This window comes from Octopus bimaculoides, chromosome 26, assembly GCF_046866305.1.
Source record: "Octopus bimaculoides isolate indiv1 chromosome 26, ASM4686630v1, whole genome shotgun sequence".
NCBI classification, from domain to species: Eukaryota; Metazoa; Mollusca; class Cephalopoda; order Octopoda; family Octopodidae; genus Octopus; species Octopus bimaculoides.
The window spans coordinates 18,221,774-18,236,773 of NC_142953.1; the positions used below are offsets into that span (position 1 = coordinate 18,221,774).

The 15,000-nt window shown below is 36.9% G+C and overlaps 1 protein-coding gene across 1 annotated transcript in view; it reads right to left on the reverse strand.

Annotated features, from left to right (window-relative positions):
• Positions 1-15,000, reverse strand: part of LOC106872198 (uncharacterized) — a 141,403-nt gene that overhangs the window by 34,427 nt on the left and 91,976 nt on the right. Inside the window, exons 6-7 of the mRNA XM_089342638.1 lie at positions 2,416-2,500; positions 1,662-1,807 (exon numbers count right to left, since the gene is read on the reverse strand). Coding sequence (XP_089198764.1) covers positions 1,662-1,807; positions 2,416-2,500 — 231 coding nt within the window. The remainder of the gene's footprint in view (positions 1-1,661; positions 1,808-2,415; positions 2,501-15,000) is intronic.

Sequence of the window (15,000 nt, forward strand, 5' to 3'; positions counted from 1 at the left end):
TTCTTCTTCTTCTTCTTCTTCTTGCTGTTGTTGCTGTTTAATTTCAGTGTCGATCTCAGACCTATGTTTAAAAAGGCTCCCACCGTGACTATCCCGTTATATTACTGCGATGTAACTACAAGGCACTAAAGGGACTGAATCGTAACGCTGGATAAAATGCGAAGGGAAAATCCGAAAAGGGTCTTTAAGGGGTCAACTTTAACTTTTGACCATCCGAAATCGATCCAGCGTTCAATCGAAAAATAAGTAAACAGATAGAATGATTGATATATAAATCGATAGATAGACAAATAGACATACAGACAAACAGATAGATAGATAGATAGATAGATAGATAGATAGATAGATAGATAGATAGATAGATAGGCGGACAGGCAGACAGGCAGGCAGATGGATAGATAGGTAGACAGATCGATACATACATACATACATACGTATTAACAGAAAGCTGAAGATAAGTGAAAAAGAGAATACCTATGCTGAACTATTGAGAAATTTGCTGTTACTCTATCCAGATTACAAGTTCAGGTTTAAACCTGTAATTATTATATATAAGACATCGCCTGCCTAAATACCAATCCTGGGAAATTAGGCTTCTCAAAACCAGAAAGGAGAAAGCTAATTCGAAGACCAGTCCATCTTCATCGTCATCTTCATCGTCATCTTCATCATCATCGTCGTCGTTGTCATCATCATCCTCATCATCATCCGCATCATCACCATTATCATCATCTCCAACATCGTCGTCGTCCTCCTTCTCCTCACCTCGTCGTCGTCGTCGTCGTCGTCGTCGTCTTGATAATCATCATCATCGACAACGACACACTTAAATACAACAATCTACATCGAGCTGCTGGTGGCAAACACATAGATTGAAGTTCGGGTGTGGTGGGGTAGGGTTCCAAGTGGAGGGCCCGAATACTTATCCGAATACGACTCTGCGTCCGCCCATCTCTGATCTCTGACGCAGAGAAGCTTCGCGATCATCTACGACCTCCTGTAGCTCTCCTAATCGGAACCTCACCCCAGGGAAGCTGCTTCTGGGGCATCGTCAGAGATGGAATCAACTGGCAGTCCCATAACATGGACATAACGGACGTCATGAAAACGCGGTTTCTATCTAACCTACGAATACTGCTCTGGGACCATCATTTGGGGCCGAGGGCTATCTAATGCGCTGACTGGAACTGTAAAAATCTGTAAAACTTCCTGTAAAGTCTATCATTTAAGTATATCTGAGCATGTCTAGATATGCAACTATATGCATGAGAATACATATATAAATCAAAACATACAAATCTGCACATATACATACATACATCCAAAAAAATTTTTAATTCCAATGAAGGAGCCTTGGATCTAGGTTAGAACCCGGTTCTTTCTGTATTGACAAGAAATCTTGAAATAAACTGAACAATGACATACATACATAAATACCTACAAATCTGCATACATACATACATACATACATACATACATACATACATACATACATACAAAAATACCCTGTTGTTGATGTTGAAATTCCAATGAATTAGCCTTGGATCTAGGTGAGAAACCGGTTCTTTCTCCATTGGCAAGAAATCTTGAAATAAAACTGAACAATGACATACATACTCGTGCATAGAATTCATTGCGATTCGAAACGGAATCACTCTTACCTGGAGACTGGGTGACTGTTTTGTTACACATTCTCTGAACTGGACCGTAAATATGTTCTGGGTATGTAGCGTTCACCACCGATTCTAAAACAGGACAACCAGGAACGCCATTTTCTTTCAGACAGCTTTTGAAGGTTTCCAAAGATCTACAGTATATAAAAGAAGGTTTATGGGTGCGTCCGTGTATATGTATATATGTACGTTTATATCTATGTAAGTATGTATGTATGCATGTATGTATCCATGTATGTATGTATGTATGCATGCATGTATGTATGCATGTATGTATGTATGTATGTATGTATGTATGTATGTGTGTCTGTATGTATGAATGTGTGTATGTTTATATGCATATATGTATGTATGTATGTACAACATTATTCCGAAAGAAATCAAAGCAAAACATCCCACATCAACACGATCGTAGCCGTATGGTTAAGAAACTCACTTAGCAGCCACGTGTTTCGGGTTTCAGTCCCGCTGAACGACATCTTGCACAAGTGTCTTCTAGTATAACCCCAGGCTGACCATTCCTTGTGAGTAAATTTGGTAGACACACACACACACAGACAAATACATATATGTATACATATATACATATATGTATTAAAAAACGGCTTGGGCGGTAGACCAGGCAGATGGTGCCGTGCGCTCACCAGACTGCCTCTCTGGGTTTCCACACCAAGTACCAAGTGGTGTGGAACGATATCATAATTTTGCGTAACGTAAAAAGAAAGATTATGAAAATACTTACGAACAGTCAGTTTTGTCAAGAACATTGTCCATATGTTTCTGGCAGGTGGTCAGTCTCTCCAGAGAAACATCAACGTTTTTGCATTCTAGAATTAAGGTGTAAAAAGATCAGAACATATATATATATATATATATATATATATATAAGTGAATGAGGGGAAAGGAAGAAGCAGTAATGCGCTACATATGTTTCAAAAGCGTATGGGATCTTTATTATGTAACATTAAAACTGTTATATAATTTAACCAAACGTCTTGTCGCCAGGTAAAACTACTTAAGAAATCATTGTCCTTAATTTCAAGACTTATGCTTATGTCCCATTCAGAGTTCAAATCTCACCTAGGTCAACTACGCATTTTATCTTTCTTTGGCCAATCGAATGAAGATCGAGCCCCGAGCAATGGATCGATAGAAGCGTTAGATCATTGGAGGAAATGCTTTGCAGTATTCATTCCGTTTCTTCACTTCTGAGTTCAAATTCCGCCAAGGTCCATCGTGCATTTTAGTCCTCTTGGAATCGATAAATACCTCTACAACCATAACCAAAATCACCGCCATCACCTCCGCCACAACCACCTGCTGCTGCCATCACGTCAACCGCCACTATCCCAACTATCGCCATGACCACCACTACCACAAAATACACTACTACCACTGCCACAGCATAATTATGCAAATTATGGCTATAGCTGTCGGCTATTTTGTGTAATAACTATATTTTTACGTCAATGTGATAGTGACGTGGAAAGTAGAGGGTTGGGGGTTTCTTGCAGCAGCTCTTGATAACGACAATGATGATGATGATGATGATAAGAAGGAGGAGGAGGAGGGAATGGTGGTGGTAATGATGATGGAGGTGGTGATGATGATGGGGAAAGGGTGCATGATGATAGTGATGGTGGTGGTAATGGTGATGGTGTTGCTTATGTTGATGATGATGGTGATGAAGGAGATGATGTTGGCGAAGATGATGATGACGAGGAGGAAGAGGAGGAAGGTGGTGATGGTGATGACGACGATGATGGTGATAGTGGCGGTGGTGGCGGTGGTGGTGATGATGATCATGATCATGGTGGTGGTAATAAAGATGGTGAAGATGATGATGATGACGATGATTCTGGTAACTGTTGCTGCTGTTATTTCTGTTGGGGCGGTGGTGATAACGTTGATGATATACATTACACCTCTGATATAGTGCTCTCTGTGTCCACCCCCATTTCTCACAACATCCCCCTCCTCCTTTATCACAATGGTATGCTGGTATGGTTAATTAATAGTATTATATAAGGACAGAAGGCGCCGAGCTGGCAGAATCGTTAGCACGCCGGACGAAATGCTTAGCGGTATTTCGTCTGTCTTTACGTTCGGAGTTCAAATTCTGCCGAGGTCGACTTTGCTTTTCATCCTTTCGGGGTCGATAAATTAAGTACCAGTTGCGTAATGAGTCGATCTAATCGACTGCCCCCACCTCCCCAAAACTTCTGAGCCTTGTACCTAAAGTAGAAAAGAATATAAGGATAGAAGGCGGTAAGTTGGTAGAGTCATTAGCATGCCGGACAAATTGCTTAGCTGCATTTCGTCCGTCTCTACGTTCTGAGTTCAAATTCTGCCGAGGTCGGCTTTGCCTTCGATTTTTTCGGGTTCGATAATATAAGTAACAGTTGAGTACTGAGGTCGATCTAATCGATTTAACCCCTCCCCCCGAAATTGCTGGCCTCGTGTCAAAATTCGAAATCAATATTGTATGATGATAGAATGTTGTCAAGAGATGGTGGCGGCCTGGAGACAAGAGCAGCTGCAATGAAAACGGTGGGGTGGGGTGGGGTTGTAGTGGTGGTGGTTGTGGTTGGTAGTGGTGGCTGTGGTAACGATTGCAGTGGTTGAAGTGTGGTGACGGTAATGATTAAGGTGGCGGAGAAGAAGAAGAAGAAGAAGAAGAAGAAGAAGAAGAAGAAGAAGAAGAAGAAGAAGGAGGAGGAGGAAGAGAAGAAGAAGAAGAAGAAGAAGAAGAAGAAGGAGGAGGAGGAGGAGGAGGAGGAGGAGGAGGGGGAGAAGAAGAAGAAGAAGAAGAAGAAGAAGAAGAAGAAGAAGAAGAAGAAGAAGAAGAAGAAGAGGAGTATGGTGATGATAACTTTTTATTTTAAATTTCGTTACAGCGATCGATCTTTTTTACAAAGCAATCCCACCGCCTTCGATGCTTTCAGCTTATATCTAGAATAATGTTCCGTAACATTAATTTCATTTAGTGACGGCATTTCCCCATCATCTCAGTCCTGAAATATAACAAGTTGAGCGCAGACGGTTTTTTCATACACGCGTGCGCGCGCACGCACATGCACAAACGCGCGCGCACACAGACACACACGCAGAGACACACACAAGCACTGAATTTTTCATATTTTCTAACACATGCATGTAGATACACACATACATACATACATACACCTACATACATACATACATACATACATATATAAATGCATATGTACATATGAATATACACATGTATATGTATGACTGCCGCTGACTCATTATTGACCACTCTGTCTACGCACACATGCAAACACACACACACACACACACACAGCCACAGCCACCCATTCACACACATTTTACTACATCTGCTGACTTGAGACTGACCTCTCACGGAAACATATACACCAACACACACGCACACAGATCCTACCACACACGCGCACAGGCAACTCACACAAACACAAACACAGTTACTACCACGCACACACAAACACACGCACTCACACACACGCACGCACTCACACACACGCTACGACACACACACGCTACGACATACACACGCTACCACACACACACGCTACCAGACACACACACAAACACGCTACCACATATATATAGACACACACATTAAGGTGGTGAGCTGGGAGAAACGTTAGCACGCCGGGCGAAATACTTAGCGGTATTTCGTCTGCTGTAACGTTCTGTGTTCATATTCTGCCGAGGTCGACTTTGCCTTTCATCCTTTCGGGGTCGATATATTAAGTACCAGTTACGCACTGGAAACGATGCAATTGACTTTGTCTCTCTTTGTTTGTCCCTTCTATGTTTAGCCCCTTGCGGGCAATAAAGAAATATATAGATAGATACACACACACATACTGACCATCTTCATACACTCCTGTCCCAGAAACCACTTTCCCTTTCCTCCTCCACTTCCGGTCACTTCAGAAATGTAACCGCGCGTGGATTGTTGGCGATTTTTGCTTATTTTTCCTTCTTTCTCTTTGGACTTTCCTGCTTCCGACGAAGAGCTATGCTCGAAACGTTAACAACTCTTTCCTTTCACCGAGCGTCAAGTTAATATATTGCTTGTGCACGCCCTCACGTTCGTATTTTTTTAAACTGTTTTTTAATTGCTTGTTCTTTGAGTCGACTATAATTATGCATATAAATAAATATACAACTATAATTATATATATATATATATATATATATATATATATACAACTATAATTATATATATATATATATATATATATATATATATATATATATATATATATATATATAATTGTATATACAACTATAATTATATGTATATATATATAATTATAGTTGTATATATATATGTGTATGTATGTATATACAACTATAATTATATATTTATATATATAAACAACTATAATCATATTTTTATATACATATATATATATACACACACACAACTATAATTATTTATATATATATGTATGTATATATGTATGTATTATGTATGTGTGTATGTGTGTGTATGTGTGTGTATGTGTGTATGTATATATGTATGTATGTATGTGTGTATGTATGTATGTATGTATGTATGTATGTATGTATGTATGTATGTGTATATGCAGTGCGGATATGCATATAGACAAAAGTTTAAACGTAAAGACTTGTCGACTCAATCAAGAAATTTTTAGTTTCAATTTAATGCACATAAATACATGCATGTTTACACACAAAGGAACAGGGACAGTAAAATCCAGGCGAATACCTTTCTAAGCTCTCTGTAGTAGTACCAGCACTATGCTAACTCCATCGACGATCGGTAACTGTTCTGAACTATATAGTCCAGCGATTATTATTGTACACCTATTCGGTTAGTAAATCCAAAGTTCGCTTTTGGAGATTTCAGAGTATAGTATAAAACACACACAAAAGGAAATTAATATTTTTACTTTATAATTTGTAATCCATGATTCGCTTATCCACGTTTCAGATTATCTACTGTTGCGTAAATACAATGATTTGTTAATTCTGCATTCAAATCGATCGATAATTAATCGACGACAGTATTACAAGGAGCAGGAAAGTCAACAATGGCTTACGTTCCTCAGCGTGACTACACTACGAAGAATGTAGAACTACAAGGATATAACAGTAAGCCGTCCAAAGCTAGCAATGGCTGAAGGGAAGCATGGTTATTATAAAACTTGAAAGAGAAACGTTTGAGATACTATTGATATTTGATACTGCAAGACTTCTTGTAGTAGTAAACAGCTTTCTGCCGTCCCGAGTCAGGAATGGGTGAGAAGAAGTATAATCAATGAGGATAAAAGATAATCAATAAAGATAAAAGATAATCAATAAGGATAAAGGATAAAGCTTCTTCCTGGGTCACATAAACTCATAAGGCTGGTTTCCTTGATTCTGTGGCGGACTGGAGTAATGTGAAATGAAGTATTTTGCTCAAGAACACAACGCATCACCCTATCCAGGAATCGAAATCACAATGTTACGATCCTGAGTTCAACACCCTTACCACAAAGCCAAGCACTACCATAATTAATACAAAAGATACGTCAAACAAGCGGTAATAGAACATAGACAACCTCGGTTTACCAAATTTCCCACCATGGGTTATCAATAGTTCAATCAATTGTTCATTCGATTAGAATGCCAGTAAGTGGTTGAGTATTCCACGTACATAGGTATCTTTGATGTAATTCTATAGTGGAACCAGTGTGACACTGTGTTTGATAAGGCTGAAACATTGAATTAAAATGAAAGTTTATTTGGGAAACTTGCCCAACGTAACGACTATAGTTGTTTAAAGACGCTTACGATTTGTAGGACATTGCTGGGAAAGTAAGCAGGAAGTTATACTCAATCAAAGGGGCAAAAGCTCTCTCGGTCTCCATTTTCTTTACGTATACGGCGCCGAAGCGACGCCCCAGAATGGAAAGTCCGCTGATGAAACCAATTCACGGGGACAGAGTAGAGGAAGACCTGCTCAAACGTTCATCAATCATCTCTCAGACGACACAGACATGAATAAAGAACACTTGTTAATACCAATAGAAAATCGTGAAGTGTACAGAGACTTTGTCGGAAATGATGTTAACTGCATTCCATTGGACGGGTCGTCATGCAGTTTCCGGCTACCTAGTTTGCCTTGAAATGTTTGGGTCGACCCGATTATATAATAGATGACACTTGCTCGAGATACAATGCAGCGAAATCGAACCCAGGGTCTGGCAATTTCGAGAAGAATTTCTTAATGTTTCCTACATTCTCTGACCAGAACCAGAATGTATTCACACCATTGAAAAAGAAAAATGAATAATACTAGTGGAATATTCCAAAGAAAAAACAGCAGTACTATATAAATACTATAGGCCAGATATCGTTCTATGGAACAGGGAGCAAATGGCGTGCACTTTTGTAAAGAACAGCTGCCGGGCGGATGTGAACATCTGGTAAAAATAAAATTGGGGAAATGGAAAAGAATTAGGAAGAATTAATGAGAAGCAGTGTGTATATTATATCCAGGCTATAGGTTTTCATTTGTTCCAATTATTGTAGGTGCATTTGGATACGGAACAATAGATCTCGATAAAGACCTAGAAATGCTGGGATTCTCCACAAAAGAACAAAGCAAACTAATTCGTCTTCTCCGAATACAGTTGATTAATAGCACAAGGAAATTTTGGAAAAACATTCCAGGAAGTCTTCATGTGTGGCTCCTGGGATGAAAATAGGACCGCGTTCACGTATACATACGAAATGCACACGCATCCATAAACATAAACAGCTATGAAACACGCACACACACACATATACGCACATCTGCGCACATGTATATCTAAATATGTGCATATATATGTGTGTGTATATATATGTGTGTGTGTGTATATATATATATATATATATATATATATATATATATATCCCCACTTCAAACAATTTAGATGGGCACAAACCCTAAGAACTATCTTAAATACTTAAAAAAAGGCACTCGTCCCTTTGATACGTATATATATATATATATATATATATGTATGTATATATATATATATATATATATATATATATATATATATATATATATATATATATATATATATATATATATATATATATATATATATATATATATGTATGTATGTATATATATATATATATATATATATATATATATATATATATATATATATATATATATATATATATATATATATACAAAAGTCAAAAGAAAACGTTACTGAATCCCACAGGAAAACATCGATACAGCATATTTCTTAAATATGCACCATTTCTTTATTTTTGAATTTTAAATTCTTTCACGTTTTACCATTTTTTTCCCACTTTTCTACTTAGAATAGTTATCGATTTTAGTCAATACTTTCAGTTTATATACAAACACTGGATATATTTTGTATTGGTAATATTCAACGTATACACCCACTCACGGAATGCTATTGTGTCTGTACATGTTTATATTTATGCACGTATGTCTATATGTATGTATATATACATAAATATACATATATATGTATGTATATACGCATGCATGTGTAAGCATATATGTCTGTGTGTGTATGCTGTGTGTGTATGCTGTGTGTGTATGCTGTGTGTGTATGCTGTGTGTGTATGCTGTGTGTGTATGCTGTGTGTGTATGCTGTGTGTGTATGCTGTGTGTGTATGCTGTGTGTGTAATCATTATAGGAAGAGACAGACAAACAAACCGTCAGGCAGACAATCAGAAAGACAGGCAGACAGACAGACAGACAGACAGAGAGATAAATAGATAATGGTAAGTTGGTAGGTAACTAGTTAAACATATATAATATATATATATATATATATATATATATATATATATATATATATATATATATATATATATATATACATACACGTGTGTATATATAAGTATACATGTATATATGTACATATACATATATATATTTTATATATTTTGTATACATACATACTTATGTATATATATATATATATATATATATATATATATATATATATATATATATATATATATATATATATATATATATATATATATATATATATATGTATGTATGTATGTATATGTATATTGCATGTAGGTATCTACGTATATAAATGTGTGTGGGTCGGTGGGGGTATACATTTGTTTATCTGTGTGTACAGTGCTGATGTTTTCAGGAAAGGTGTTTGTTTGTGTTCCCCATTTTCGTTATTCTTTACAAAAGGCTTTGCTGTTGCTGTTGTTTCGTTTCTCCCTTTTGTTGCTAATATTGTTGTTTTAGTTGTTGCTGTTGTTGTTGTTGTTGTTGTTGTTGTTGCTGTTATTGTTTCTCTTGGTTATCAGGCTGGTTCGAAAAGGAAACTTCTATTTTTTTTATCTCCACACAGGTGAATTCCACGCTAATTACTTCCACACCCTTTCATTTTTGGTAGAATTGGAAACTTTCGTTTCAAGGAACTTCGTCTTTCTCAAAAGGGAGTTTTCTTTGCTGGAGATTTTCATAATTTTCTTCTTTTTTTTTCTAATGATTTTGTCTTTTGGCTCTACTTCTCGTTTGTATATCCTTTTTGCTTATATATATATGTGTGTGTATGTGTGTGTATATATGTATGTATATATGTATGTATGTATGTAGGTAGGTAGGTAGGTAGGTAGGTAGGTAGGTAGGTAGGTAGGTAGGTAGGTAGGTAGGTAGGTGGGTAGGTAAATAAGGAGACATAAATACATACACATAGACATGTCTATATATATATATATATATATACATGTGTGTGCGTGTATGTGTGTGTGCGTATGTGTGTGTGCGTGTGTGTATGTATGTATGTATGTATGTATGTATGTATGTATGTATGTATGTATGCATGCATATATGTAGGTAGGCAGGTATATATACATACACACAGACATGTGTGTATACATGTATATATATATATATATATATATATATATATATATATATATATATATATATATATATATATATACACACACATCTGTGAGTGTATGTGTGTATGTGCTCGCTCGTGTGTGTGTGTGTGTGTGCGTGAGTGTGTGCATCGGTGTCGGTGTTTGTTTGTTACATTATCGCCCGAAGGATGTTTGAAATTCGATTGTGAAACACAGAAAACAGGGAGGAGCAAGATCGAGAGCACGAGACAAATAGACACACACACACACGTATATTGTATGTGTTTTATACATGTTTAGAAATATACATACACACATGCATACATGCATATATATATATATATATATATATATATATATATATATATATATATATATATATATACATATATGCATGTATGTGTGTATGTATATTTCTATACATATATAAAATATATACATATATGCATATATTTGTATGTATAATTATATATATATACATAGATATAGTTGTACGTATATGCATGTGTCTATCTATGTCATGCATATGTATGCGTGTATATGTATACAAGTATACATACACAGGTATATATATATATATATATATATATATATATATATATATATATATATATATATATATATATATATATATATATATACATATATGTATGTCTGTGTGTATGAATGTATATGCATGTATATGTGTATGTCTTTTATTTGAAAACAATTGTGTTCGAGTTAGGTTTTCTCTGTAATTAAAGATCTTCCATATTTCCTCCTTGGTTGTGTTTACTATTTAGTTATAAAACAATAACATTCCTTAGATCATTAACCTTCCTGGATCTCAGGACCACGACCTCATCTTCAGAATGAAATGATGATACTGACGCGTATTTTGTTTTTCTTTCTATTTTATTTTTTTTACCGTCTTTTCTCGTCGCCAGAAAGAGAACCTGGAGGTTTATTTGTTTCACTGTTCGTTTTTTAGCAACAAATTTCAACCACATATAAAACAGATTCAGCTTAGTGGGAACATAAAGCAAATTATTACCCAGAAACTAACAGCAAACCAACTTCAATTCCGACGTGGGATTGCCAGCTAGATCTTTCCACGATAAACAACAATGACAAATACAACTTCAATGCGAAAGTTTATATGTGTTTTTATCATCTATCGTTTATCTTTTACTTATTTACACTCAATGGACTGTGGCCATACTGGGGCGCCGCTGTCAAGTGTTTTAGTCAAACGAATTGATCCCTGAACTTATGGGGATTTTGTGTTTGGTATTTATTCTACCGAATCTCTTTCAACGAAATAGCACGATTACGGTGACGTAAACAAAACAATTGTCGAGCAGTGGGAGATACACAAAAAATGTACACACACACATACACACACACACACACTCACACACACACACACACACATACATATATATATATATATATATATATATATATATATATATATATATACACTGTATATATATACACACTGTATATGTACATAAGAGACGAGTACTAACATACCACGTAGCACGCATGAATAATTGTGAAGATTTCTTCACATGAAACCACTGGTTACCTTGTTAACGCATGAATAAAAAACATTTATCCACTAATGCGGTTTTGAGAACTCATTCTCACTGTTCAATATCATTGAGTGTGTGTGTGTGTTTGTGTGTGTGTGTGTGTGTATGTGTGTGTGTGTGTGTACGTGTGTGTGTACGTGTGTGTGTATGTGTATGTAGATAGATAGATAGATAGATAGATAGATAGATAGATAGATAGATAGATAGATAGATAGATAGTGTTGCTGAGTCCCCCTTCGGTCATGACTGACCATGAGATTGCACCTAGAAAGTTACCCTCCGAGGCACAAGTCCTGGCAAGGTTGTTTATGGAAGACCAGCAGTCGCCCATGCATACCAGCCTGAGACGTCGCAACTCATTTCTACAGCTGAGTGAACTGGAGCAACATGCAATAAAGTGTCTTGCTCAAGAACACAACACGCAGCCCGTTCCGGGATTCAAACTCACAACCTCACGATCGTAAGCTCGACGATCTAACCACTGAGCCATGCGCCTTCACTAGATAGATGTACATACGACTATATATATATATGTATGTATGTATGTATGTATGTATGTATGTATGTTTGTGTATATGTATTATGATCATGGCTTTTGCCTCATTACCATATCATGCAGAATGCTGGCTAGCGTGGAATTCCAAAAGCAAAAGGAGATCCATAAGACTTCATTTGATACCAAGAGGAGTACCAAACAACTCCAAGTTAAGATGCAGCAAGCTTGATGTCAGCCTCATTGGTTAAGTAATAAAAGTGATAATTTTAATGATGGCAGAAGTCCAATTGACATTACAATTCTTTCCATGAACGGACGATATTTGTTATTCGATATTTCATGCAAGGTTATTTGATACAAGCCATAATATATGGAGACATGTTATAATAAACTTGTAATGCCAATATGACTTCTCTTTTCCTCATCAATACTATTAATATACTAATTTGTTCCTTTTGTACGTACCTGGCGTGTGTGTCACACTTACTTCAAAGAAGTGAGTGACAAAGCAAGAGAGAGGATGACAGAGAGGATGACAGAGAGGAAGAAAGAGAGAAAGAGAGTGAGAGAGAGAGAGAGAGAGAAAGAGAGAGAGAGTGAGAGAGACAGTGAGTGGTAACGGCCTTCGTTTTGAGTTTTTAAATGTTTATCACATCGCAAGAAAAGTAGAAGCATAGAAACACACATTGTTAAATTAAAAGCGGAGGAGAAGAGGGACACAAAGGAGGTGAAAGAGAAAGGGAGAGAGACAGTAGATACATAGATCAAAAGAAAAGTTGATACATAGATACATAGACACAGCAAATATTAGATGTCACTTTCACTTTTCGTTACCACACGAGGATAAAATTAACTCGCAAGTTACTGAGTACTCCATAGACATACACATCGTTAACGTAGCTCTAAGGGAGATTCAGCCTCACACAGAATATGACAAGGCTGGCTCCCTTGAATTACTGCCACAACTCATTTTGGCCAGCTGAGTGGACTGGAGAAAGATAAACCTTCAAGTGGTTGGAAGAAAACGAAAAAAGGTCCTATATTGGGGCAGGAAACTCTTTTTAGTCGTTAGGGTCACTATGGATGTTAATCTGGTCCTAACAGCGGCATTCGTGTGTCTCATAGATCTGGAGGCCAAGACCCCAGTTAAATAACGATGCACAGGTTGATGTTATCAAACTGTGCGTGAGTCAAGGGCGAATACACGACGGAATAGCAATTATTTCATTTTACCTTTCACTGTTTATACTAAACACATGACATTTTTGCCTTACGATATGGAACATTTCCTTTTCTTTCACTTTTTTAAAAAATGGCACTCCGTTGGTTACGACGATGAGGTCCCTGTTTATCTAATCAACGAACAGTCTGCTCGTAAAATTAACGCGCAAGTGGCTGAGTACTCCACAGACATGCATACCATAAGGTACTTAGTTCTCAGGGAGATTCAGCCTCACACAGAATGTGACAAGGCTGGCCCCATTGAATTACAGCTACACCTCATTTTTGCCAGCTGAGTGGACTGCAGGAAGGTGAAGTAGAGTACCTTGCTGAAAAACACAGCGCGCCGCAGGAAATCGTACTCATGACTTTACGATCGTGGGCCGAATACTTCTAACCACTGAGCCACACACCTTCATTGTCTTAACCGTAGAGAAAAGGAGTGAAGTGACAGAGACAGAGAAAGGAAAGCCTCAGTCATTTACAATGACAGACTGAAATACGGTCGATCTTTTCTAGCTTCTTTACTTTTAACAATGAAGAACAGGGAAAGACATTTAGTAATGAATAGAGGGAAAGTCTTTCGGGTGTTTACGTTTTTATTCTGGGACTTCTAAAACGATCGAGTGTTAGTTGTCTCTTCTTCCCCCCGACCCCGGTACTTATTCGCCTTCTTTCATAGACCTTCATGTCTTTTAGCTGGTGGTGGGGAACCATGTTTTCCCTTTAGGCACGTTTAATGTTTTTTCTACAAACTGCAAACAAGCCTTCCTCCTTTCCTTTGTTTTTTCATACAAAACTAATGCAAATTTCGAACGAGGTATAGCTGCGAAAAGAGCCCAGAAAAATAAGGTAAATACCCCCTACAAAATGGTGGGGGAGAAAAGTTGCCAAAGAAGTCTAACTGTATACTTTAAAGACCAAAGCCTTGTGAGTGAATTTGGTAGACGGAAACTGAAAGAAGCCTATTATATATATACGGGGACGCAAACACACCAACACACCAATATATATACATATATATATATATATATATATATATTGGTGCGTTGGTGTGTTTGCGTTCCCGTAACTTAGCTGTTCGGCATAAAAAGACTAATAGAATAACCACCAAGATTACAGGG